Source organism: Oryzias latipes, chromosome 11 (genome assembly GCF_002234675.1).
Source record: "Oryzias latipes chromosome 11, ASM223467v1".
NCBI classification, from domain to species: Eukaryota; Metazoa; Chordata; class Actinopteri; order Beloniformes; family Adrianichthyidae; genus Oryzias; species Oryzias latipes.
Window position 1 is genome coordinate 24,181,533 of NC_019869.2, and position 27,364 is coordinate 24,208,896.

At 43.2% G+C, this 27,364-nt stretch overlaps 1 protein-coding gene across 2 annotated transcripts in view; it reads left to right on the forward strand.

The window, feature by feature from the left end:
• The window catches only part of trappc9 (trafficking protein particle complex 9), a 169,238-nt gene that overhangs the window by 22,180 nt on the left and 119,694 nt on the right, over positions 1-27,364 (forward strand). For both annotated transcript variants that reach the window (XM_023960197.1, XM_023960198.1), the window contains 3 exons: positions 2,664-2,790; positions 6,948-7,093; positions 23,795-23,880. In XM_023960197.1, the coding sequence (XP_023815965.1) occupies positions 2,664-2,790; positions 6,948-7,093; positions 23,795-23,880 (359 nt within the window). The remainder of the gene's footprint in view (positions 1-2,663; positions 2,791-6,947; positions 7,094-23,794; positions 23,881-27,364) is intronic.

Here is a 27,364-nt window from a genome sequence, read left to right on the forward strand (position 1 = left end):
CTCCAAATAAGTTACGCGTTCGCTGCATCATAAGCTATAACTGCATAATTGAAATACTACTTGAAGTGAGGTAAAGCTTTTTTAAAGTGCAAATGAGTCTGTTTTTCTTCATATGGAGTTTCCATCAAGCCTTTTTTTCTCCTAGTGCTTGTAAAAGGGCTGAAAAGCCAACAGCAGTGATGACTGACCTCATCTGTGGAGTAAAGAACAGCAGCGCTGGAAACCCGATAAGAATCTGTTGAGTCTGTTCATCAAAGCGCTTTCACATGCTTTAATAAAGTCATAATCTTTGTTACGGCTCTTGTCCAAAGATTCTGTTAACCTGAAAGACGCCGCAGAACATTTCTCATTACTGCAGGTTCTGATTGCTCCTCATTTAAATGCTTATTGCGTTGTCTGCCTTAATGGCGGCTTTTGGTGCATGCAGGTATAATAAACATTTTCATCATCAACTCTTAGGACTTTGAAACTAATTCTCATTTATGTTTTCTGCCCCCAAATTACTTATTTTTCTCCCCCATGGTGGTCTGAAAGCAGAAGAACAGGCAGGAAACTGGGTGGGAAGTCTGCAGTTTTCAGCTCAAACTCAAGTCAGTACAACAACTGTCCTGATTATCCAATGGGACGCTGTATCTCTGACCTGCTGCAGATGTTTTTCTGATGGACCATTGGGTAAAACTGCTCTGGTAGGAAAAATAACGATTACATAACTCAACTTCAAGTCAATGTCATATGTATGAGAATTTTCATCAACATTCTTTTGGGGGTTCTATAAAAACACTAAGACTAAAAAGCTGAATGAATGTGGAAAAGAGCTAAATGTAGACCTAGGCCGAATCTGAATTCTTCTCCTACCCCTCCAACTGTAGGGGCATTTGAAGGGTTGGGGTGTCCCAAATAGTTTTTGTGAATGGGAAACCCTCGCAGCGCACGTGAGTGTGCTCTGAAAATGTAAGTAATGACTTTTTGTCTTAGCACGACCCTTTTAAAGTTCTAAAACTGATGCTAAGCATTTTCCAAGCGCTGGCAGCTTTGTGCTAGAACACAAATTAGAACACACCATTTTTCCATAATTTTCCATTTGGAGGGATAAATTTAAGGGTAGGGGAAGAATTCGGATTAAGCCTTAATGCACATAAAAAAGGCAGTTGCTGCCAAACACCACTTCAATGCCACTCTGGGGATTTTTGCTTTGACAGCTTACTGATCTAAAACACTTGGAGTTATGTCAATATGATCCTGAAAAAATAATAGTGATTTTTATTATGAGGTCTCAAAGAGAGCAAAAAGATGAACCAATGAGCTGTCAGTTCAACTCAAATTCAGACCAAACGATGTTTAGAGATATCATTTAAATCAGGAGAGACATCTCAGACTCTACAAGCCTCAGTTTACATTTACATGTATCAGATTTCAAGAAGGAAGAACCAGAGACTGATGTGAAAGAAGGAGCAGTTTCTTTGCGTTATTTAAAAACAACATCATTGTGTAGCTTCAAAAACTGCTTGACATCATTACATGTCTTTGGGAAGGAAGTCAGAGAAATGGAATGCTACTTTTCTGTAGTTTTTTAACCTGTAAGTCACTTTGGAAGAAACCATAGTAAGTAAGTAAGTAAGTAAATAAGTAAATCTTTATTTAAAAAGCTTTATTTCTCAGAAAATGACTCACAAAGTGCTTCATAATGTTAAAACAATATAAAATCAGAGAAATCTGCTGAATATCAATGTAAATATGGAAATCCTGTATCCCATAAAGCCTGAATGAGGAGCGGTGCTATGGTCAAAAAGAGCCTTCAGACTTCTCTGCAACGACGTCGTCTTTGTCATGAAGGTCGTGTTTGGTGTTGAACGCGTGAATTTTGTGTTTTGTTCATCTGAGGAAGAGTCTGTCAGTAGTGTGTGTGTGTGTGTGTGTGTGTGTGTGGGGGTGTTCAGTGGAAGTAATGAAGGAGGGATTGTCCTCCGAGCCTGCGTCCCTGTCTGCATCGTCTGCTCCGGAGCAGTCCATCAGCACACGGCGGCTGGAAACGATCTGACACCGCAAACAGACAAAAACAAAGATGTGATCCATCACAGGCGCTTTCAGACAAGTTCACCACTGATCTCTCACTCCATTCATCTCTAAATCTTTTTTTTTGTTTTACTTCGTCTCTGCTGCTCTTTTTATCTCCCATCGCCGACTCTTTTATCGCCTCCACGCTTTTACAGAGTTTCAGTTGCCAAGTCTTCCTGCAGATAGAATACAGATCAAGTGTTTGTCATAAAAGGGTGTTATGGATACATTTAAGATCATGGAAAAAACCTAAAAACAGTGTTTCATCACTACAAAGCCTGCTGTCCTTCAACCTCCCAATGAGTCTCTGTGAAGTCTTACTGATCTGAATCTCATTTTTGTCTGTTAATGACCTTAACCACTGATGGACACACTTGAGCCGAAGCAAATGATATGGCTGGCTGAACAGTAATGTTCCCTGAAAAAGGTATTGATGATACAATAAAAGTGAAGGTGGAGGCTCTCATCTCTGAGAAAGGGACACCCAACACATCAATAATCTGCAGTTTGTTTATTTCCCACACAATTATGAATCATCTTACCTGTCACCTCATCTGGCTGCTTGTTTGAACATTGGGCCTGAAGCGCTTTATTACTCGCCTTCACAGAAAAGAAGGAGGTGACCCAGAGTCTGGAGAACTACACCTCAAAGTGTCCGGGTGGGATGGAGATCATCACTCTTCCTGATGGTCTGACGCTGCCTCCTGTGCCTTTCACCAAGCTACCCATTGTCCGGTAAGACTCCTCAGCGTCCTGCTTGTTGATTCTATTTTCCATGTTGTTATTCCAGACAAAACCCAGAGACCCTCTTTGACTGAACCAAGTCCGAGTTTCCTTTTGTGTGGGTCTGCCCTCTCTGCATGCAGTGAAATTTTTAATGGTAATTGTTATGTTTTGTGGCACAAACACATGGTAAATGGTAAATGGCGTATACTTATATAGTGCTTTTCTACCTTCTTTCGAAGGCCCAAAGCCCTTTACAGTCACAGACCCATTCACCCATGCACACACACATTCACACACTGATGGCGGCTCCACTGGCACCAACCTCCCACCAGAAGCAAGGTGGGGTTCAGTGTCTTGCCCAAGGACACTTCGACACATGGGCGTGCAAGGCGGGAATCTTGCGATCATGGGTCGACTGCCCCACCGCTGCACCACGGCCGCCAGCACTCACATTCGGTTGTAAATCAGGGTTTTCCTCTGTCACTGACCCAGGTTTGTCTTTAGCTTCAGAAACCGTATCTGCCATTTACAGACGACGTTGCTCTTCTGATTTCTTCATCAGACCATGGTTCCTCATTGGTCCATCTATGCCTGCTGCTCAGCCAAGACCATACGCTGTTGACCAGCAGTGCAGAGCACAGGTACAGGCAGCAGAAATGATCCTTGGAGATGGGATGGGAGTGTCTGCCTGGTGTCTGGACCTCTTGCAGTCCTCCACTCCATTTTTGCATTAGTTGGCTTATTTTTTCTAAAAGTTTTGAACAAACTCTTTCCTCTTCTCCAGTGCTTTAGTTTTTGCTGGGGTGGGAACATTTAATGAGTATTACTATAAATCTCTGTCTCTGTGTTACACGACTCATTAATATTCAGCATGGACTCCAGTGTTATGCACCACATAAGCATTTTTAACTAAACCTGAAAACAGAGTCAGTAGTTTTCCTTGTTTCCTGTTGGTATTTGCTCCAATATTGATGCAAATTCTGTAAAAGGTTTTATCTTTGAGCAACAAGAACTTTGATTGGTGGCATTTATTTCTTCCTTGGTAAACTTCAATCTCTTCAATCAAGCACTTTTATTGTTCTAGGAAGACGACTCATTGTTTGGTTGTAGTCATCAGTTTGGTGCTGGACCTTTAGTCTTTTCAAATTTCTTATAAAAACACGAGAGTTCATTTGGTTTTCTTTTTACAGCAAAACGTATGAGTACCAACAGCTCATTTCTGTTTCAGGACAACAAACTTTGATGATCTTTGACGAGTAGCATAAAGCCTGTCTATGATTGTGTCTGAATTCCCCAACTGTTCACTTCTTAGTGCACTATTTAGTGTGTTCACCATTTGCTGGAGTGTCTGAATCTGCAATTCCAAAGTCCATGGTCATAGATATTTCCCAGAAGCCTCTGGAAAAGACTTTTGTTTTGCTCCCATTTGTCATTAAATGAATTCAAGGATCTGAAGATCTGGTGAATCAAAGATCTGGTGTGACCATATTTGCCTCATGCAGTGCTACATATATCCTTTGTACAGAGTTGATCAGGTTGTGGATTGTGGCCTGTGGAATGTTGGTTCACTCCTCCTCAATGGCTGTCCCAAGTTGCTGGACATTGAGCATCCCAAACACTCTGAATGTGTGACATGTCTGGTGAGGATGCTTGCAATGCAAGAACTGGGATATTTTCAGCTTCCAAGAATTGTGTAAAGGTCCTTGCAACATTTTGCCGTGCATTATCATGTGGCTTTTTGTTGTGGTCAGTTTAAGGCACACCTATGCAAAAATCATAACACTTGTGCTATCATAGGCACTTTAACGGTGGGAGTTGGGTCATCTAGACCCACTAGACAGTGCACTGAACCTTTTTTCTACAATGATTTGTGATCTTCACTGGTGTCCATGGATTACATGAATTCTTTCCACCTTTATCCACCTTTGTCATGGTAGGGAGAACACGTCAATGGAAGGATCGGGTCATCTGGACCCCATAGGATAGCACAAGGGCTAATCAGCATCTTGTTATGACACACCTGAGAAATGGGATGGATTATCTCAGCAATGGAGAAGTGCTCTCCATTACAGATTTAGACGTATTTTTGAACAATAATTAAGAGAAATGGTCATTTTGTGTTTGTAGAAAATGTTTCAGATCTTTGTATTCATCTCATGACAACTGGGAACAATAACAAAGGTGTTTCTTTTATATTTTAGTTCATTTTACTTCAGCTAATGGGTGACATCATATTTATTGTTTAAAAATAAAAAGTAGTTAGGAATATGTCCAAATCCTGTTCAAATCCAGTGCGCTACATAGTCCCACATTATATAGTTCCTTAGTAGTTAGTAAGGAGAGAATTGGACACAGCCTTTGAGATTATTTCTGGTCGCCACCTTGAAACGATATGATGTCGCCAAATCCGGCTTTTTCAAAAAATGTGATATTTATTGTAACTTACTGTCTAACCGTACCCTGCCAATCAAGCGATCGGTGATCAACCATTTGAACAGGCAACACTCGAAAGGATGAGTTTGTAAAAAATCTGCTTCAAGCCGAGACGGAAAAGCCTGAAAGTATGTTCCTGCTGTATGACATGAATCACAGTGGTTGCTACCCAGAGGTTACAGAGGAGCTGCATTTGGCTGCAATTAACTTTGTATTGTGAGATTCAATGAGCTGTCAGAAAAACCCACAAAATCCTCCGGCGGCTGCATCGGAAATAAATACAATCACAACATATTATTCTTTAATAAAAAATAAAAGCAACAACTAACTACTACATATCTAACTTGTGAACTAACTATAGGTGTTGTAGATTGACTCTGTGTGTGAGCGCGGAGCGTCTTGTGTAGGAATAGTAGGAAGGAGCGCACACGTGTGTTGGGGGTGCGTGTTGATTCTTCTGCAGCGGACCGCTCTGGAGCTGCACACAAGTTTCACCTGTGCTCTCTGGTACAGACATCTTCTCAGAATATTATATATTGCCCAGTAATAAACAGGCTGCAGACACTTTGTCGCCTTTCTGGTAGCCGTGAAGCCTGACACCCATGAAGAATGCAGGGCAGGAGGCTCCGCCTTTGTTTATACAGACACGTAACGTTACGCTGCAAAAAATAGTTCCCAAACAAAACATGTAGTGATTTTCATGGGAATGTAACAGCGCGCGTTCATGTTTGGTGTTAGAGTGAAGGAGAACAGTAATAACCCCCCCACCCCCCAACACTAAATCCTCCGGTGGGCGGCCGTGTCGCGCACTTAAGAACGCACGCAGCTTGTAATGTAAATGAATAGTTAAAAAAACAGATAATTTGTTGCATTTCCTTGCGAGACGAAAACTTCTGTTGTAGAATGAGGATGTGTGCTTCTGAAAGCGCGCGCCTGTTTGTGTGTAAAGGGAGCCGCGTGTCACGTGCAGCGCAGAGGCAGACAGTGAGAGCGCGTGCCTACGAGAGAGAGAGACAGGCGTGGTGGGAGAAAAGGAGAGAACAGTCTGAAAGAAAGAAGGAAAGTCTGAACACAGGACTAGCAGAAAAAGGAAATTATCAGCAAAGATGAATGCGTTTAATGTGTTTATTATAGTTCCAATCACGCACCATATGCAAAAAGTAAAAAAAAAAAGTGTGTAAAAAAAGTGCGGTGATGCGGTTATCGTCACAGCCCTATGTGGAAACAGTTTTCTACTGTACTCTTTTGTTCAGGTTGGTATTTAAAATGTTAAATTCATCCATGGCGCCTGACTCCTTGGTTTTGGTTGGTCTGGCTAACATGAAGGTGACTGCCTTTCAAACAGCTGTCAGTCAAATGCAACGTTTTAAAAACACTGTGGGTCCATTCTAAATGGACCTATGCTGGGAGCATCGAGGGTGAAAGTCTGGAAGATCCCCATTGAGTCACATTGCTCAACCTTTCTGAGCTTGACTTTGTAAAAGGAAAAGGATCTAGATTTGATCTGTTGACGGTCATGAGGAGAACATGTCACAACCGCAGAACATTTGGCTGACAAAATGCTTCTCGTGGACAGTTTTTTTTCCAGTGTAAACTCAATGATGTTTTACTTAATTTGACCTCACCTTTAACATGAACAAACTCAACCATCTATATTTGTGTTAAAGAGGTTCATGAAGTTGATTTCTTTCCTAATTCTAATTCATGTCACCTTTGTTCAACATCGACTCCAGATCTGTGAAGCTTCTCAACCTGCCCGTCAGTCTGCAGCCCCACAAACTGAAAGGTGTGCTGGAGGGGAATTTATCCAACGCCAGCCCCTTCATCTACTCACCAATACTCATGCAGAGCAGAGGAGAGGAGCGTTGCAAGAAGATAGGTGAGCAACCGTCCTGCTGATCCAAACATGGCTGCTGGGCTAACTTTACCCGCTGCATTTGAACTTATTCACAGTTTGCTCCTCATCAAAGAGCCTCGTGGCTTCAGCCTGGACTTAGAAACCGTTGATCCTTTCTTAGATCGTTAGGACCGACAGAGGAAAAAAGAGCACCAAACATTTACGTTCCTTTGTAAACAGGAAGCGACAATGGAAGTGTGATTACTGTGAGGTCAATAAGTATTTGATCACCTTGTGATTCAGCAAGTTCTCCCACTTAGAAAACATGGAGGGGTCTAAAATTTTCATCATAGGTGCATTTCCACAGTGAGAGACAGAATCTGAAGAAACATTCAGAAATCACGTTGTACCATTTTTTAAAAACAAATTATTTGTATATTACTGTGACAAATAAGTATTTGATCACTTGATTATCAGATAGATTTCCGACCAGCAAAGACCTGCAGTTCTGCTTTTAAATAGTCCAACTCCACTCTGCTCATGATTGTAAATGAGTGGCACCTGTTTGAGGTCGGTACCTTGCATAAAGGCACCTGTGCCCCCCACAATCAGTCAGAAGTCCAACTACCAACATGGACAACACCAAAGAGCTGTCAAAAGACACAAGAGACAAAATTGTAGACCTTCACAAAGCTGGAAGTGGCTACGGGGCAATTGCCAAGCAGCTTGGTGAGAAAAGAACAACTGTTGGAGCAATTGTCAGAAAATGGAAGAGGCTAATGATGACTGTCAATGTCCCCCGGAATGGGGCCCCTCGCAAGATCTCACCTCGTGGGGTATCGATGATGCTAAGGAAGGTGAAGAATCAGCCCAGGACTACACGGGAGGAGCAGGTCAATGACCTGAAGAGAGCTGGGACCACCGTTTCCAAGGCTACTATAAGTAATACTTTAAAACGTCATGGTTTAAAATCATGTATCGCACTGAAGGTTCCCCTGCTGAAGTCAGCCCATGTCAAGGCCCGTCTGAAGTTTGCCAATGACCATCTTGATGATCCAGAGGAGTCATGGGAGAAAGTCTTGTGGTCAGATGAGACCAAAATAGAACTTTTTGGTCTTAACTCCATTTGGCGTCTTAACTCCATTTGGCGTGTTTCGTTGTTCATGTAAATGGTCTATCCGATCGTGTGTCACTACTGCTCTGGTTTAACGTCATGCATAGATGGTATTTCGCTGAGAGAAAGCTTTGGAGCTCATACGGGACCGACCAGCTGTTCTGCGGACGCCCCGCGTAAAGCGCCACTCCGCTCTAGCCCCGTTGGCTCTCCCCTCTCTTTCACCCCTCACGAGGGAGATGCGGGGGGAGGATGCGTGCCCACTGACGTCTGGACCCGGCACCCGAGCTCTGTGTTTGGGCTCCGGTGCCAGACATTTACGTGCTGCCAAGATGCAGATTGCAGCATTTGAATCATGAATCTTGTGTCCATCAAGGCTAATGATGTTAGCCCGTGTTAGCCTGTCCAAAGCCTTCTTCCAGCTTCCTTCACAAAAAAGCACTGACCACACGGATTAAATATAACGATGAGCGAACAGGCACTTCATAATATTCATAACATTAATAAAAGCACGTTTGGAAGATCGTCTCATAAAACAAACCGCTGCACATGCTGTCTGTCTGTGGCAGCAGTTTGTTTACAACGGGACCTATTTCCGAATCCGGGTGATTTAACACTACTGCGCATGCCCAAATGATTCATTCCGACCGAAAGTGTGAGCCATGGGAACGTTTGTTCTAATCGGAAAGAGGTTTTCTGATCCCATGTGCACGGGTGAATTTTAACCCGACCATTGATCCGATCAAGATATTCTGCCCTTGTAACCGCGGCTACTGTTAACGAAGGCTTCTGTACCAAATATTAAAGTTATTTAACTCAAGTGATCAAATACTAATTTGTCACAGTAATATACAAATAAATTGTTTAAAAAAATGGTACAACGTGATTTCTGAATGTTTCTTCAGATTCTGTCTCTCACTGTGGAAATACACCTATGATGAAAATTTTAGACCCCTCCATGTTTTCTAAGTGGGAGAACTTGCTAAATCACAGGGTGATCAAATACTTATTGACCTCACTGTATGTCTCAGAGTTTGGTTTTTATCTTTTGAACAACTGAAAAACATGACAATCAGGTTTGGACAGTCTCAAAGTACTGATGAAGAAGGTCAGAAGGATCTCCAAGCTGTTGTGATGAAGACAGGGGCGTGTTCTTGTTTCACATTTGTCTTATTTCAGCTTTACAGGAAACATATTTTTCAGCTAAGTAATTTATCAAACTCCATGGCTTACAAACTACGACATCATTATGAATGTAGGATTTTTAAAGGCCTGCTGCTTACTTGTAACGCCCTCCTTCAGCTTTTTTTTTAACATGTCTTAGGTTTGTAAGAAAACAGTCGGATTTGTTTAGTGTCTTTGTGTTTCGGATTACTCACTAGAAAGTATTTTTATCTCCACAACATGTTTTTGTTTGTATTCAAGAAAAAGATCGGAATCTCTTTCACAAACTTAATTTTGAACCATTTACGGTTTTGTTTTTCAGTGAACCTAAACGCATTAAAATGTGAAGAAGAGTGTTCCTGAAGCTAGAGTGCAATTAGGACTTCCAATAAAACACTTAACTTCTCTGATGTGTGAGAAAAAACTTTCTGCTGTCAGGAACTCAAGATCGCATCATTTCACATACAATTCTCACAAAAATGTGTTTTGTTTAGGGTGTCATAATTCATTTTAACAACAATTCGATCCGATTCACTGACGTAAAATGGATCCGGGACATCTTTATCCAAAACTTCCACCAGTGTGATTCTGGTGAATACTCGATTCTGTTTGGCTGTAGGGTGTGTATTAAAACGTGATAATGCACAATGATAACCGCACACTTCAAAAAGGAGTTCCGGTCACCTAGCTTAAATGTTTCGTATCACTGCGCCGGCTTCTTTAAAACAAACTTTAGCTTCATCATCTGGACAAAAACAAGCAGTCAGAGGTGAATTTTCTGAACTGATGCTTTATTTAATCGGGACGATCAGCATATATATATATATATATATATCTTTTTATATCGCCGAATTTAGACTGCAACAGTGGTGCGGGGCCTTGTCATGTTACCATGACATGGAGCCTCACCACGTAACAAAAAGTCCGCTTTTTGTGAAATTCGATCCAAATCGGAAAAAAAAAAAACAATAATTAAGGACTAAAAACTGGTTAATATTTATTTCTTGTGTAAGGGACCATTGTATAAGCGGGTTAATGGCCTTTGAAGTATGCATTATCACTTTTTAACGCACTTTGCAGACGGAACCGTCCTCCAACAGGCTTCCACGCTGTGCATTAAAGTGATAATCCATACTTAGCATCAGGGTGATCCATACTGAGCCGGCATTGACCTCAACTGCATCGGCAATGGAAAGCGATATATATACTGATCGTCACGATGGAATAAATAAAGCATCAGTTCAGAGGGAAAGTTCACCTCTTACCGCTGTTTTGTCCAGATGATGAAGTTAAAGGTTGTTTTAAAGAAGCAGCGCAGTGATACAGAAGAATTAAGATAGATGACCTGAACTTCCTTTTTAGGTGTGCCTTATGACTGCGGATTATCACTTTTTAATCCACACCCACCAGCCAATCAGAATCGAGTATTCAGCCGGACCATGGTATAAAATCAATTGGCTTCATTTGCAATGGTTTTATAATAGTTTAGGTCAATTTAATTAACGACATGCCTCAGACAATTTGATCTGGTTTGACTTGTAGGTAAAAAGAAATCGATTAATCAATTAAGTCAATCCATCATTGTTTGGAACCGGAAATCCACCTGCTCAGTATTAACGCTAGAGCTTCTGTACTGGAATGAGTGGACTCGGAACTTTCCAAATCTTACTTTTAGATTTTAGACGATGTGCTGGAAATCTTCTCTTCTGTTGTCCTCAACCGCAGTGCATTGTGGGAGCCCTTGTGTGTTCAGTAGTTTAAATTATTGAAGTCCATCTGCAGAAAGGTGCAGAAGTTCCAGCCTTGTTAAAACGTTGTTTTCTGCTGCAATACCCCAGACATTCGCATTATGCTTTCTTTTCCTCCACCATCCATTTAAACATGGCTGCACAGACAGGATTATTCATCATCTCACCTCCAACACTGCTCAGGAAGACTTCCAAAACAAAGCCTCCCCATTGTTCAGCCTCCTAGCTCTTCAGTCTAATTGGTCACCTGTAGACAGCCTTGCATTAGCTTGGCACCAGAGTCCCCAGGTGCCCACAAAAAGAAGTTCACCTGTGAAAACATCCAAAAAAGTTGTTTGTGGCTTCATATGCTTAGATTCAACCAGCTACTGCACATCCAGGAGAACACAGAACTGCAGTGATGAAGACGTCTGTCTACAGAAGAACCAAAGCGCAAACATGTAAACTAGTTCTCTAAAATCAAAGACATTCTCATTTTATTGAACAGTTAAAGAAGCGTTGAATGACTTTGTCTTATGCTATGTTCACACCCGGCATGTGACGCTCATTCTCGCGTTTATTAGATTAGATGACTTTATTTATCCCACGATGGGGAAATTCATTTATCTGTGGCAGCAACAATGACATTCATAAATAACATCAAAAAAGGACATCAAAATGACTTTCATATTAAATAAATAAACAAATATTAAATAAATACAGCTGTGAAAGTGTAAAAAACATGTGATGCACTGCAAACATGTGATCAACTGTAAAAACATGTAGAACTTTTTTTTATTCAAATATTAGTAAGTAATAATGTACGCATCAAACAAACAACCGTTTAAGAACAAAAACAATTGAAAATAGCAACAACTGCAACAAAAGTAAATGAATAAATGAGTGAAAGAAAGAAGAAACACCCCTGGGACCGTGGAGTGTCACTGTAACACGGTGTTGTACAGTCTGATGGCTGTGGGGAGGAATGATCTGCAGTAGCTCCGTCTTGCACTGTGGGGGCAACAGCCTTGTGCTGAAGGAGCTGGTCAGTGCCTCTACAGTTTGGTGCAGGGGGTGGGAGGGGTTATCCATGATGGATGTTAGCTTAGCCAACATCCTCCTGTCCGCCACCTCCTCCATGGACTCCAGTGTGCAGCCCAGGACACTAGTTAACCAGTTTGTTAAGCCTCCTCCTGTCTCTGTCTGTACTGCCCCCCGCCCAGCACACAACTCCATAAAGGACCACTGAGGCCCCCACAGTGTCATAAAAGGTCCTGAGCAGCTGTCTGCACACGCCAAAGGACCTCAGTCTCCTCAGCAGGTGAAGGCGACTCTGGCCCCTCCTGTACAGAGCATCCGTGTTGTTGGACCAGTACAGTCTGTTGTTCAGGTGAACACCCAGATATTTAAAAGTGTCCACGACCTCAATGTCTGAACCCTGGATGTTCACCAGTGAGTGTGGTGTAGGGGAAACTCCTGAAGTCCAGGACCAGCTCCTTTGTCTTGCTGGTGTTTAGCAGCAGGTGGTTGCTTCACAACAGCACACAAAGTCAGTGATGACCCCCCCTGTACTCCTGCTCGTCCCCCCTTGAAACACAGCCCACAATGGCACTGTCATCTGAGAACTACTGCAGTTGACAGTGGTGAGAGTTGTAGGTGTAGTCTGATGTGTACAAGGTGAACAGGAGAGGGGGGAGCACAGTCCCTTGAGGTGCCCCCGTGCTGCAGACCACCACATCAGACACACAGATCCAGATTCCAGCTCATGCTAAACTCTTTTATATTTGTCCTTCATGAGAAAATGTCACAAAAACATGTTAAAAACAATAAAAAAACACTTTTCATTGGAGTGGGTCTTTAAGATGAAGTAAATGAGTATAAAATAACCAAAGACAAAGAACGGGTTGTCACCTTTCAACAACGTACTCCAATCACTCTGCAGGACTAATTAATTCCATATGAACAAGCAATTTTTAAACTGTTTTGGTTTTTGAATCATAAAAATTCTTCTAAAGTCTTAAAGCAACATCTTCATATGAGTAAAAAATCTGTTGGCAGGTTTTACCTCTGAGACTTCATGTGCAGCAAACGTGGAGCGAGGCAATACGTGTCAGGCTTGAAATGTGGCAGCAAAAGTAATCGTGTGATGGAGAAGTTTTCTTGTTGCTTGAATTCTCCTGGTCCATTTCAGAAGGCCCGCAGCAGAGTGTCATGAAAACCAGCTGAGTGGATCCAGCTCCACTCAGCTGAGCCTGGTTTAGGCCCGCTGGTCACCTGGATTAGGTCACTTCAGCTCCTAAGTGACTGATTATGCCTGATCCAGTTAGGGGAGAATTTGTAAACAACACTGCACAGTTATTTAGTGTCCTCAAATAAATGAGGCCCCAGGCGGAAAACTGTCCCTTCATCTGAGCATCATAGACTGAATTTTAGACTGTAATAATGAGACATAGCTTCAGGTCTTTAAAGAAAAGTGACTTCTACTGAGCTGAAATACCAAACGGCTGACAGGATTTTGCCTTTTAAAGTAATGTTCTGCTTTTGTTTGTTTACTGAAGCATAGCTAACGCACTGAAGTTATTGCAGTGGTAATAACCGTGAAAGTATTGCATTCTGAAGATCCCAGGTGAGGTTTAGTGGGCTGAAGAACTTTGAAAGTATAACTGGGATAGTTTGGCTTCTTAAATTTCGCAGCACTGATGAGTTTTTCTCCCCAAAGAAGATTCCTCTGGCTGTGCAGTTGCTCCTTCTCCCGTCGCTGCGTTTGCAGGTTTTTTCAGTTCAGGAATTCATCTTGCTGCTAATTTTGGGGCGTATTTCTCTGCAGGGCGCCGTAACTCCAGTCGACTTCCTCAGTTCTGTCTCTCCTGTATTTATTATGATATTCATGTTGTGTTGGAGAAGGCTTGACAACATAATTTTCCCCTTTTCGAGGGAAACTGCAAACACTGGCAGTGTTTAAAGGAATCAGTGGAGCTCTGAGCGAGAACGTTCATTATTGCTGTGTGCATGTTGGGTTTTTACACAGTGGAGAGCTGAGCTGAATGTTAATGTCCTCTTGATGAGTTAAGAAAGGAGCAGGACAAATAAAATAGCTGCAATACTCTTTTTTTTTTTTGTTCCTCATATTTTCTGAGGTGCATTTCACGCTTAATTGGCTGACTGCTGGAGCGCGCCCGCGAGCCCCGCCCGAGGAGGGATGTATCTTCGGACGGTCATATTATAGATACCCTTCTTTCCACTGGCTTAATTTCCCGAGGTGCTCGGCTGCAGTTTGCCCTCTATAAATCTCTGCTCCTGCCATGGTCTGGGGAGGATTTTCAGGCTCTGTTTTGCAAGTCTGTTTACAGTAATTGACTTTTTAAAGTTGTTAGCACGTGGAAGGTTGGAAGTTGCAGCTGGGATCAAAGTGAGGCTGGAAATGATGTCAAATGTTTAGTCTCTGTGACCATCAGTGAAACTGCACTTTTAAAGGCTGATTTGTCTCTCTAGTTCAGTGCTGGCGTACAGTAGGTGAAGAGGTTGTGATGTCCGGTTTTCTGCTCAGAGTTCACAAACAGAAGGAGTTGTCTGCTGAGAAGGATGAGCAACTTTTGGGTGATTCCATCCGGACTGTTTGAACTGCTCTGAAGGTTTTCTCCTTTCTGTTCAAAAGGTTTACAACCTCTGGCTCTCATAAAGCAAACTATGCCTAAATCTATTTGTGAAAAAAAAATCTTTTTTTTTTTTTTTTTTTTTTTTTTTTTTTTTTTTTTAACTTGTCCTGTCCAACAGCTAGGCAGACAGATGAGAGCTGAGGGCCTCTTGGGTTGGACATATTTTACTTTAACAAGAGGGGTTATTAATCTTCAGACAAACCAAAGGTATGTCTGAATAAACCCCTTTTGTAATTGAGGCCAAACTTTATTAATTTCAAACATGTCTGAAAATCTTTGGTGTTGGACCGGACGGAAAAGGAAAGAGGGGAAGAAGAAAGAGGGACGTTAGAGAGAGGGGGGGTAGGGGGTGATAATAGGAAGGGAAGGGGGATAAGACCATGAAGCAGCATAAAGCAACAAGTTTACTGGTTGTTAATCATTATGGTAAGGTTCAAATGTAAAAAACAAACAAACAAAAAAAAAAAGGGCGGAGCCTGTCCACACGCACACTCAAATGTTATAAACACACCTGTTAGTTGCAAAAATGTCCACCTGTCGACATGTACACAAAACAGATAGTGTTCACACGCATACTTATGCCTTAAAACCAACTAGTGTGAAATATTTCAGTCATTCAGTCTGTTGAGCTGACACCTGTGCTCAGGTGAGTGTTTATGTTCTTCTAAAATGGATGGTGGAACGTGAAAAGAAGGAGGGAGAGTGCCCAGCCATCCCCACCCCAAGACCCCCACCGCACCAGAAGCGGCAGCCGGATTCCCCCCAACACCACACGGGAACCGGCAGGGAACAACCGCCGCCCGGGCGACCAAGCCCGCCACCCAGGCCAGGGCCAGCAGGGCCGCCGCAAGGCCCCCAGAGCCAGAGAGCAGGGAGGCACGGAGGGAAAGAGGGCGCCGCCCCAGCCCAACCAGGAGAGCAGCCCCCCCGCCGCGCCGGGAGAACCCAACGCAGGGCCCCACCGGAGAAGGACGCCCACAGCCCCAGACGAGCACCCCACCACCACCCAGGAGTTCCGGGCATCCCCCCGCCCCAACCCCAGGTACGGGCCAGGACCCCCCAAGGGAGACCCACTCCGCACTCCAGGCAGCCATCCGCCCGGCCAACGGTTGGTCCAGGGAGGAGCGAGGCAGGGGCCCGCCGCCCCCGCCCAGGAGGGGGGAACCCCGGGGAAAAAAGAGGGCCCACAAGGGGTGTTGTAAATATGGCCCGACCAGGCTCGGCCACAGTTGGAAATTTGGCGGGGCCCAGCACTCAGGAGCAAGGACCAGAACCCACCCCCCAGGGACACGAACACCCCCGGCTCAGATGTAATGTGAACCCCCCCACCGCGCGGAGAGAGCACCGCCGGGCCCAGGAAGCCAGCACCCCGGGGACACAGCCGCCGTTGCAAAGGGGCCCGTACCCCCCACCAGGGAAGAGGCAGGGGACAGATGGTCCTAGGTCCCACCTTCCTTGCAAAATGTGTGTGCGTGTATGTGTGTTTGAGAGAGTGTGTGTGTGCATGTGTGTGTGTTTATGTTGGGATGTATATATTGAGGGGGGAGGGGTGTGTGTACTAAGGGGGGTGCGGTTAAAATTGGCGGGTAGGGCACTAAGGGGACGTCTCCTGATTACTCACAGTGATGTCCCCTCACCCTCCCCACCAAGGGGCCCTAAATGTCTAAGGTGCGGTTAAAATTGGCGGGTAGGGTGCTAGGAGGATATCCGCTGCTTGCTGGCAGTGATGTCCAAGCACCCCCCCTACCAAGGGCCCTACATGTCTAAGGTGCAAATAAAACCGAAAGAGGGGGGGCCCACTCCATACGGCAACCACAGGAGGGGGGTCACTGCCTAGTAAACCCCCCCCCCCAAGGCTCATCGCAGGCTAAGCCCCCCACCCCCTCACCCTATTATGAGGTTATATGAGGAAGGGGGTAAGTTGGGGACAGATGATAGACTGTCCCCCGGTGGTCAAACAGCCGTCCCCCGCCCCCCCCCCCCCCAGCAAGGGGGCCAGGCCCACCCAGCCCCGGGGCCCCACCCCCGGAGGCGCAGACACCCCAGGCCCAGCACCACCACCCCCACACAGAGAGAGGGGAGCCAGAAAGCGCCGCCCCCCCCGGAGCAAGCCCAGGCCCCCACCCCCAAACGCCGGCCCTAGAAGAGCTCTGGTCAGGCCTCGACGGGACCGAGGCAGCCAACCGGCCGGGGAAACCGCCGATGGCCTCAGCGGAGACCCCGACCCGTCAACCCCCCCTGCCCCGTACCAATAGTGGCCCCCCCCCTCCCCCAGAATGCCCCCCCACAGGACAGGGCCGACAAGACCCCCACCCCACCCCACCCCCAGACCCCGCAGCCGAAGCGGATGACACCCAGAGCGACCGGGGGCCCCAAGAGGGTTGTCCCGTCCCGCCCCAGAGCCAGGGAAGGGCCGATCCCAGCCCCAGGTGTAGACGGGAAGCCCATCCAGCGCCGCTGGGCCCCCCCCCCCGAGCAGCGCCCCCCGCCAACCCCCCCCAGCACAGGCAAAGGGACCACCCCCCCAAGCCAAGCCAGACCACCACCCCACCCCCCCCACCACGCACCCCCACACCCAAGCCCAGAGGACCACGCAGCGCCCCAGGCCGCCCCACCCAGGCGCCGGACCCGACCCCCCGACCAACGGAGCCCCCACCACCCCCGGCCAGGCACCGGAGGCCCCGACCCCCACCCCGGCCCACGGCAGAAGGGCAAGGAGCAGCGACGACCATGCCCCCCCCACCCCCTAAGTCACGGAGTTAGCTATGGGAGACCAGAGAGACCGAATTCTTTCAAAGTTACTTGAACTTTGGGCTGACATTTTTTCCAAGCTGATATGATCAAGCAGCAGATTTCTGTGTTGACTTATATTTATATTTTTTTTGCTTTTCCAATTTATTAAAATAGTTTTTTTAGCAATGCAAAGAGTTATGAAAATGATAGAGCCTAATCCTCCTTCCACATCGATGGCACTCATGTCACCAAGCACACAAAGTGACGGTGAAGCTGTGATTGAAACCTTAAGCCAGACTGATAGATCGGCACATACCTGCTGCCAGAGAGCCTGGACAGGCGTGCAGAACCATAGTGCATGCATGTAATTGTCGGGTAGATTACTGTCACAGTGCTGACAAATGTCTGAGTTACTGAGACCCATCTTGAACATCCTCTGTCCAGTGTAGTAAATTCTGTGAAGAGTTTTGAAATGGATTAGCTGCAGATTTGGATTTTTTGTCATTTTAAAGGTGTTTAGACAAAGTTCTGACCAAAAACTTTCATCTGTGCTGATGCTCAAATCCGCATCCCATTTTGTTGTCGGAAGTGAAATATTGTTATCTAAATTACATAAAAGTTTGTATATTTTGGAGAGAGTTTTATTCATTGAGAAATTGATCAGAGTGGTAACTACATCTGGTAGCTTTAAATCGTTGTCTCTGTATTTAAACTTTTTAGTAATAATTGATTTAAGTTGCTGATATTCCAAGAAGTTATATATTCCATGTTTGTCTTGAAGTTCCTGGGGAGTTATGAATCTTCTATCAATAATTATGTGCTCTAGTTGTTTTATGCCCCCTGCTTGCCAAGCTGGGAAGTGGATAATTTTTTTGTTTATGAGGATGTCTGGGTTGTTCCAGATGGGTGTCATTTTGCACGGTTGAATTGATGATTTTGATATTTTGAGAAATTCCCACCAGGCTGTTAAAGTGGCATTTATATTAATACTTTTGAAACAATCCTGTTTTTTAACTATTTGACTAATAAATGGAAGATCTGACAGGTTGATCTTTCCACATAACGCCTGTTCCAAGTCTAACCATGAGTTGGTTTCTGGATTATTTTTTAACCATTTTAAGATGTATTGTAATCTATTTGCAAGAAAGTAATTGTGGAAGTTAGGTAATTCTAATCCTCCACAGCTTTTTGCAGATTTTAAAGTTTTTAGACTAATTCTTGCAGGTTTATTGTTCCATAGAAAGCTTGATATGGATGAGTCTAATGTTTTGAACCATTTTAATGGCGGTTGTGTGGGAATCATTGAGAAGAGATAATTAACTTTGGGTAAGATTTTCATTTTAACCGTGGCTACCTTGCCCATAAGGGACAAAGGCAGGTTGGTCCAGCGTGTTAGGTCGTCCTGTATGTTTTTCAGTAATGGGGTGTAGTTTAGCAGCACCAGTTCTGATATTTTGGGGGAAAAATAAATACCTAGATATTTTATATTGCCTGATTTAACTGGTATTGTGAGTCCTTGCTCCGCATTACTGTTCAGTGGTAATAAAACAGATTTATTCCAATTAATGGAATAGTCTGATATAGAAGAGAATTCATTAATGATTGTTGCCGTTTCATTAACAGAATGTATATTACTTAAAAACAGTAATATGTCATCTGCATAGAGACTAATTTTATGATGGCTGTGTTTGGTTTTAATTCCTTTAATACTCTCATTCTGTCTTATTGCTGCAGCTAGAGGCTCGATAAATATTGCAAAAAGCGAGGGGGAGAGTGGGCAACCCTGTCTAGTTCCTCTTCCAAGAAAAAACCTGTTGGAAGTCTGTTTATTAGTTCTAACTGATGCATTGGGGTTGTGATATAATATTTTGATCCAATTGATGAATGATTCTCCAAACCCAAACTTATGGAGGGCAGCAATGAGGAACTTCCAATTTACTCTATCAAAGGCTTTTTCAGCATCCAGTGATAGTATAGTCATTTCCTGGTTTTTGATGGTGGCAAAGTCTATTATGTTAACGAGTCTGCGGACATTGTCATCCGAGTGTCTGCCTTTGATGAATCCAGTTTGATCAAAGTCAATTATGTGAGGAGTGACTTTTTCTATTCTCTGTGCTAGTGCTTTGCAGATAATTTTTACATCTGCATTAATTAAAGAAATGGGGCGATAGCTTGAAGGACTCGTGGGGTCTTTGTCTGGTTTTAGAAGAAGGATAATGTTGGCAGAGTTCATGTTAGGTGGTAGAGATTGGCTTTCATTGATAAATTTTACCGTTTTATAAAACGTTGGTGCCAGTTGTTCCCAGAATTCCTTATAAAACTCTGCAGGAAAGCCGTCAGGCCCTGGTGCTTTACCATTAGGCATAAGTAACAGAGCTTCATGAAGCTCAGACAACGAGAGCGGAGAGTCTAAATTTGTGATTTGATCTTCGTTTAACTTGGGCAGGTTTATATTGTTGAGAAATGAGTTGATGCTTTGTTCTGATGGATTGATCTGTGGAGTGTATAAGTTTTGATAAAAGTCTTTAAACGCATTATTAATTTTTACCGGGTCATGGGTGACATTCCCTGTTTGGTCCATAATCGAAGTGATTGTTGATTTTTCTTTATTAATTTTAAGCTGATTAGCTAGAAATTTGCCAGATTTATTTGAGTTTTCATATCTTTCCAGTCGAAGCCTTTGTATCTGGAATTGTGTTTGTTTATTGATGATGTCATTTAACTGCAGTTTTAAATTTTTCAGGTCGCCCAGTATGTGTTCCTGTGCAGAAGCAGCATAAGCAGTCTCCAGAGTTTTTATTTTATTTCCTAATTCTAATAAATCTGCTTTCTCCTTGCGTTTTTTATGCGTTGAATAAGAGATGATTTTCCCTCTCATGACTGCTTTTGCTGCTTCCCAAAGAATACTTGGTGATATTTCAGAAGTATCGTTGAATTCTAAGAAGGTTGCCCACTCTTTTTTAAAGAATTCAATAAATTCCTGGTCTTTTAACAGAGACGTATTAAACCTCCAGGTTGAACCCGAGGGTCTGGGTACTTCCCTTGAAATAGTAACAGAAACTGGTGCATGGTCACTGATAATAATTGGATGAATGTTGGAACTTTTAATTTCTTTCAAAAGGGAGTTACTGACTAATAAATAATCTAAACGAGATTGTGAATGGTGAACTGGAGAAAAAAAGGTGAACCCCTTAGTGCTTGGATGACATGAGCGCCAAGCGTCGCAGAGACCCAGATCATTCATGTACTGCTTTAGAATACTTGCAGACTGCCATGTACGCTGGTTTGCTGCTGTGCTGAGTCTGTCAAGTTCAGGGTCCAAAACAAGGTTGACGTCTCCTCCTATAATGATTGTGGAGTCAGAGTGAGCTGAGAGTGAGGTGAAGAATCTGTGAAAGAAGGAAGAGTCGTCAACATTCGGGCCATAGATGCTGGCGATGCAAAAGTCTTTATTCTGAATGGATATATTAATGATTACAAATCTGCCTTCTGGGTCAGTAACTGTATCCTTATGAGTAAATGTAACATTTTTATTAATCAATACTGCAACCCCTCTTTGTTTGGAGTTGAAACTGGCAGAATACATAGCTGGATACTGGGAACAGCACAGGAGTTGACCAGCTGATAAAGATAAATGGGTCTCCTGCAGCAGAGCTATATCTACTTTAAGATCATTCAGGTGATTTAACACTTTCAATCTCTTTGGCCCAGAACCAAGTCCACGCACATTCCAGCTAACGATGTTAAGACTGCTCATAGCTGTTCTAACCGGGAGAGTGCAAGGCTAAATAGTGCGTGTGCCCGTCCGTGTGCGCGTGCCCGCTGTGCGTACCTGCTACACTGACAAGCGCTATGCGTTGTGGGTGAACGTGTCTTGGCTATGAGCTGCATGTTACGTGCGTCCTGTGTGAGCCTAAGTGAGGTTTTTGCAGTTTATCAACGTGTGTGTGCGGGATCGCGTGTGCATGCTCTTATGCGCGCTAGTATGCGCGCGCGCCCGTTCCGTGCATAAATAAATACTCACCATGGTTGCGTTGACTTTACCTGATTCACATATGAGGACATGGGAAGGGGGGGGGACAAGAGAAAAGAGAGAGGGAAAGAGAAAGAACAAAAAACAAAAACAACGAAACAACAACAGAAACATGAATGTGAGAGAAAGAAAAAACACTTTTCCTGAGAGGTGTGGATTATTGATGATCCGATTATTTCCTAGTTAAATAAGTTTGCGGGTTTCTTCTGGGCAGCGCAGATGTCAGTGCGCCTCTGAAAGCCTTCAGCACAGCCAGGGTGTTACCTCTGGGTCCCGGAACAGCTTGCCATTCACAAAAAGTTTATCAACAGCAACCACCGCGCGTGCTCCAGCAGACAGGTGCTTCCTCCTCAGCGGGAAGAGGATTTTCCGACGGCGGAGGATCTCGCCTGGAAACTGATCATTCACGCTATAATGTGTGTCTTTCAGCTCGCGCCCTCTGCTTTTTACCTGCATCTTTTGTTTATAATGTTCAAATTTAGCAACAATAGGACGGGGACGCTGATTGTCCGGCCTTTTTCCTCCGAGCCGGTGAACCCTGTGAAAGGAGATCTTCTGGACTTCTTCCTTGGGGAGTTTCAGGTGGACCTCTATAAGGGACTTAACAATGTTCTCCGGGACTTCTCCTGCCTCTTCTGGAATCCCTGCGAACACTAGATTGTCCCTCATGCTCCTCGCCTGAAGATCCAGGAGGGTTTCCTTAATGGATCGGTTTTCCTCAGAGAGACGGGCGGTGTCGTGGCCCAAGAAAAAAAATCTTTTTTAGCAATATTTTTTTAATAGAGAAACATAGTAATGTCACAACAGGGGGAGCTGTAAAATAAACCACAACTTTAACTGCGACCACGAAGGAGCAAACCCCCAAACTTCCTCTCCCCCCGTCGTCGTAGATCAAAGGAGGATCGCCGCTGGGGGGAGATGAAACTGACTTGTGAGGAGGATTACTGGTTTAGTGGTGTGTTGGTGAAGGATGGACAACACAACATGCTCAAGAAGACAGTTTAGCATTTTTACACAGTGAGAAGTACCCATCACTGAGAGGGATGGACCCTGTTTTCAGGCGTCAGACTGCCTCCTCACGCTCACATAAAGGCAGGAATTGTGTCCGGGGGGTCAGCACAGACTGGTTTAGGGTTTGTTGGAAAGCTGCCCCTGTGGGCTTTAAAATGACCCTCAGCAGTGGGAGCATCGACTGTAAAATAAGAACTGGACTGAGCAACCCCTCCCTACCCCCTCGTGTTCCAAACAGGAAGTACCCACTGGTCCCAAAAAGCCAAAATCCCATAGACATCTATAGAAAAATAAACAGCCATAAATCAGTCATTCAGTTGATCAGAATAACCATTTTTGTGTTTTTTACATGTTCTTGATAATCCTCTTTTTTAAATGATATTTTTGCTGTAGCACAAGATATTCAAGTTAAAACTGACCAATCAGAGAACTCAATAAAAGTAGGCAGCCTCGCGTTGAACGTTCAAAGATTGACAGATTCTCCCGAGCCCATTTTCAGTGAAAGGGGTGTGGCTTTCTAATGTTCTCTCTTTTGATCGGAGAGAGTGGTTGCCATAGAATTGTAGACGGACCAATCACGGCTTACTGAGGACATCTGGATCCAACATGGCGAAGGACATGTGGAAAAGTTACTGAATTGACTTCATTTGGTAGGAACCAGAAGCTAGGCATTTTCTATGGGAGACGTTATATATTATATATGTTATATGTTATATATTATACAATATATTATACAATCAATGCGCCTAAACCCCACCCAACATCGAAAGTTTGAGGGAAGCGGGGAAGCCTACTTTCATGTTAATTTTCATGATAACCATGCTCCGAACCACCACTGGGTTTATTAAAACATTCTGTCAGGACCTTCATCTCATTTAACATATTCAGGATTTCACTGAAAATGCTTGCACAGGATCTGAGAAATAAGGACAAAAGTCTTAGGGAAAGCTAAACTGTGTCTCCTGTATGTCCCATCTGTTGCCATTAACACCTGTGGTAAGTTATGCAAGAGTGAGACTGTCAAAAGAAGATGATGGATTGACGCTCAATGGAAGGAAAACATCAACAGTGGATGATGAAGGTCAATGCAGCAAAAACACTCAAGATCTTTGAGATGTGACCAGTAACCTTTGGATTACTTACTGTTTGAGCTGTTTGTCTGGAAAATGATGCGCTTTAAAAACAATGAAGTACTGTGGATACCTTTAAGCTTTGAATACTTTTTACTCTTATTGTTTTTGTCTCATTGTCACCCTGTTTTACCTTCCATTGATTTTTATTTTAAATCAGTGTTTTGTTTTCTAGATTTCCAGTGGGTTCAGGGAGATGTTTGTGAAGTCCAGCTGATGGTCTACAACCCCATGCCTTATGAACTCCGCGTGGAAAACATGGTGGGTACATTTCTTTACACTCAAGTCTGTTTTTCTTCTTTGGCTTGAGGTTGTTCCCTCCGAAAAAATATTTCTTTTTAAAAACGACCTGCAGTACAAATCTAAAAAAACGAAAAAACTTGAATAACATTCTAAAATAATAGTGGAGGGGCAGAAATTGATCCTCATTTGATCATTCAGTGACAGGACTGTTGCCTAGTTTCATGTTTAGTCTAGGGTTATATATAAAACTCTTCAGTGTAATCTGCTGCTCACTTTCTAGACTATCAATTAAGACTTTTAAAACACAATTAAGACAATAATCTGGTCTAAACTGGATTAAAACAATTGATTTCATTTATTCTGCCTGTATCGAGATCATTTAAGTTAGTGGTCTCCAACCTTTTTCAGGCCGTGGACCAGTTTGATGTTAGAACATATTAAGAAACATGAATCCACGGCTTCAACAACTTTATGCAGATTTTTATTTTATTTTGGAGTCTTGTGTTTTCTCATCAGATCTTTTCTGCTAAAAGAAATGTTCTAAATATGTTTGTTTTTTGTCAGCATTGCTATCTTGGGAGTTTCAGTTTAGTGGTCGGTGCAGACGTTTTAACAAAGTTGGAGATAGAATTTCAACACATGACCGAGCGACTTGACATACGTCATGAGGTCAAGAATGAGTCGCTTGTGGTGAAGAGAATCCAGTAGTTCTTCAAAATACAGCTACCTTTAGAATCAGATTATAAATAAAACAGAAAAGTTGTAGGTTGGGTTTTTTCTCTGCATCCTGGTACCTACTCCTCCACAGACCGACACCCGTCCGTGGTTGGGGACCACTGCTATAGACAGCTTCTTTTGTAAATTCATGTTTTATATGGAAATTAAAATGAATTTGTTTTTACATTCAGGTTTCGTACTGTCATGAAAAAACCTGGAAGAATTTATGAAAATGAAAATGCAATTTCTAGGTCCTTGAAAAGTTTGTGTAAACTGACATAGTTTTGGTAAAGGCATGAAAGTTGAATATTTTGGATGCAAAAATACATTAAAATATTAGAATTTAAGGGGATTGGAATTGAAATTGTGGCAGAAGTTCAACCTTACACTTACGATGGCAGTTTTTGTCGCCATAAAGCAGGTCGAGTTGTCATCAGTTCAGAGTGCACAACGCTTTCAGCCTGCTATCGGACATGGATCGTGAAATGCTAGATGATGTCAGGGAAATGTTGCTTTAACAATGAGAACTGTGGCTACTGAAAGACCCTGATCAGAAGCGTGCAAAAGCAAAGAACTACAAGCAGGCTTTATTTATGATGATTCAGTCCTAACAACAATAATATCAGGCACAAAGCAGCAAAGTCTGTGGGTGACCTGCTGGATGGACGTTGTTTGTGTGGTCGACTTTGTCAACTTCGAAAACATTTTTTTCTGATATTTGCTATCATTTTTTAATGAGCTAGAACAGTTTTAGGCCTAAAGCGATAGGGATGCGTCTAATACCTGCATTACTTGAATGTGATGTGTTTGAGGTTATTTATGGTGAGTTACTGAGAAACTGCTATTGTTTGTCTGGGGTGTTTTCATGTATTTTATTGACGATCTCCGCCTGCCTCTGCAGCTTCACATCTAGGCAAACTCCGGCTGTAATCACAAAAATAAACAGTTCATACTGGTCAATAGAACTGCATCCACCATTTTTCTCTGTAATATTTGTGGATAAAGTCAGAAGGAAGAGCAAAACAGACTGGTGATATTGTGACAAGCACATAAACTAAACTGATCACGTCTATGCTTTTCACTTTTAAATGCAGTTCTTCTTCTAGTTTTCATGAGCAGATGAAGTCAGCTAGTTTGTAGTTCTTCAGAACTTAAGGAGGAAAATACCTCTAAAATTTAAACGAAGGTCACCTGTGTTTTTTATCTATATAGCGGCACCGACTACAATAGTCTCACTAAAATGTGTTTGTTTTTAGTTTTGAAAATTCAGTTAAAGTTAATGGAAAAGGGTCGGAAAAGTTATGGAACACCATGGTTAAAAAAAGTGTATGGACCCTGTGATGAGGTGAACATAAACATCCAAACTCAAGTGTCTTTTTTTGTGGATCCTCCCTCAGTCAATGAACACCTAGACAAGATTTTTTCTGAAGTCATTCCTAAAGTTTTTCCTTGAATTGTTGTTTGTTTCCAAATTTGATTCCTTAGTTGTTCCAAAACATTCAATCATTCCCAAATTAATTTAGCCAAACCTGAACCTTCATTTTTGTCAATGAAGTCCCTGATGTTACTTAACAGGAATCAGTGGTTCAATGCTTTTTTTGTTGTTGCTGCTGAAACAACTTATTTGTTTTTCAGCCCCAAACTGTGGATTTCTGCTTTCCTTCACAACACGTGGAAGGAATTTACATAAATATCTGTTTCCTGTCTCAAAATATTTAAAAAATATGTTTTTTTTTTAAAATCAAGAATAAACCTAAACTGTCTGACCTGAAGAGGAGGAGTCTGTTTTGTACCTGTTTTAAAGCTAAAACAATCCAAATGAAACAAAGGAGGAACGTTGCTGATGCTAGCATCAGCGGATTCCATTGGACAGACCAGATGAGGTGAAAGGCACAGCACCTCTGCTGGGGTGTGGAGTCATAGAGGGGCGTAAAGCTGCCAGATGCAGGTCTGCTGCTGTGAGGGACCATGAACTCTCAAACCTAAAGAAGGTCAAAGTTTTGTGTCATGGAAGTCACTTTATCCTACTCATGTCAGACATCAGCTTTCAGGCTTTTTCTGTTAAGTTTGTGTCTTTTCTCTACCCCCAGCCATTTAATTCAGTTTTGATGCCCAGAAATGATCAGTCAGCAATGTCAAGCTAACAAATATTTCACCGGGCCTTCTCAGGCATTCGCTCCTGTAAAGTCAGCCAAAACACTCACCCTGAAGAGTCCCACATGAAAGGAACAGAAAGTCTTAAAGGAAAACTCCAGCTTTAATGTCTGCAGTGTTGTGGCTGTCTGACTTTCAATTCTTTCAAGTCCACGATGCTTCCTAAAGCTACGCCTTCTCTGAGTGGATAGAAAGGCTGCAGATGCCGACTTAAGCATTTTGTTCTGCACTTTTTTTGTGCTGAAACCGAATCATTGACCTTTTCAAAACGAGCTGTTTCCATTAGGGAAAGCTGAGTTTGTGGGGTTTAATAACGGCGTGCTGCCCCCCGGAGTGAAAGCGGGCAGCGCTTAAATCACAGCTACAGCGCCTCTGAGGCTCAGCTCCTCAGCAGATCCCTCTACAGTGAGGTAGCGTCTGCTGTTCGGGACTGATGTGATCATTACGTCAGCTCCGTCTGCTTGTTGCGCACGGGGAATGCAAATGCTGTTGTTCTCTGGGTTATGATGCAGAAAAAGTCCTTTTGCTCAAAGACTGCCACCCTTCTGAAAGTAGGAGCAGCAGATCTGTCATCAAATTTAATTTTCAGATTCATTCTCAATGATTAAAAAAATCTGATAAAAAGCTGCAA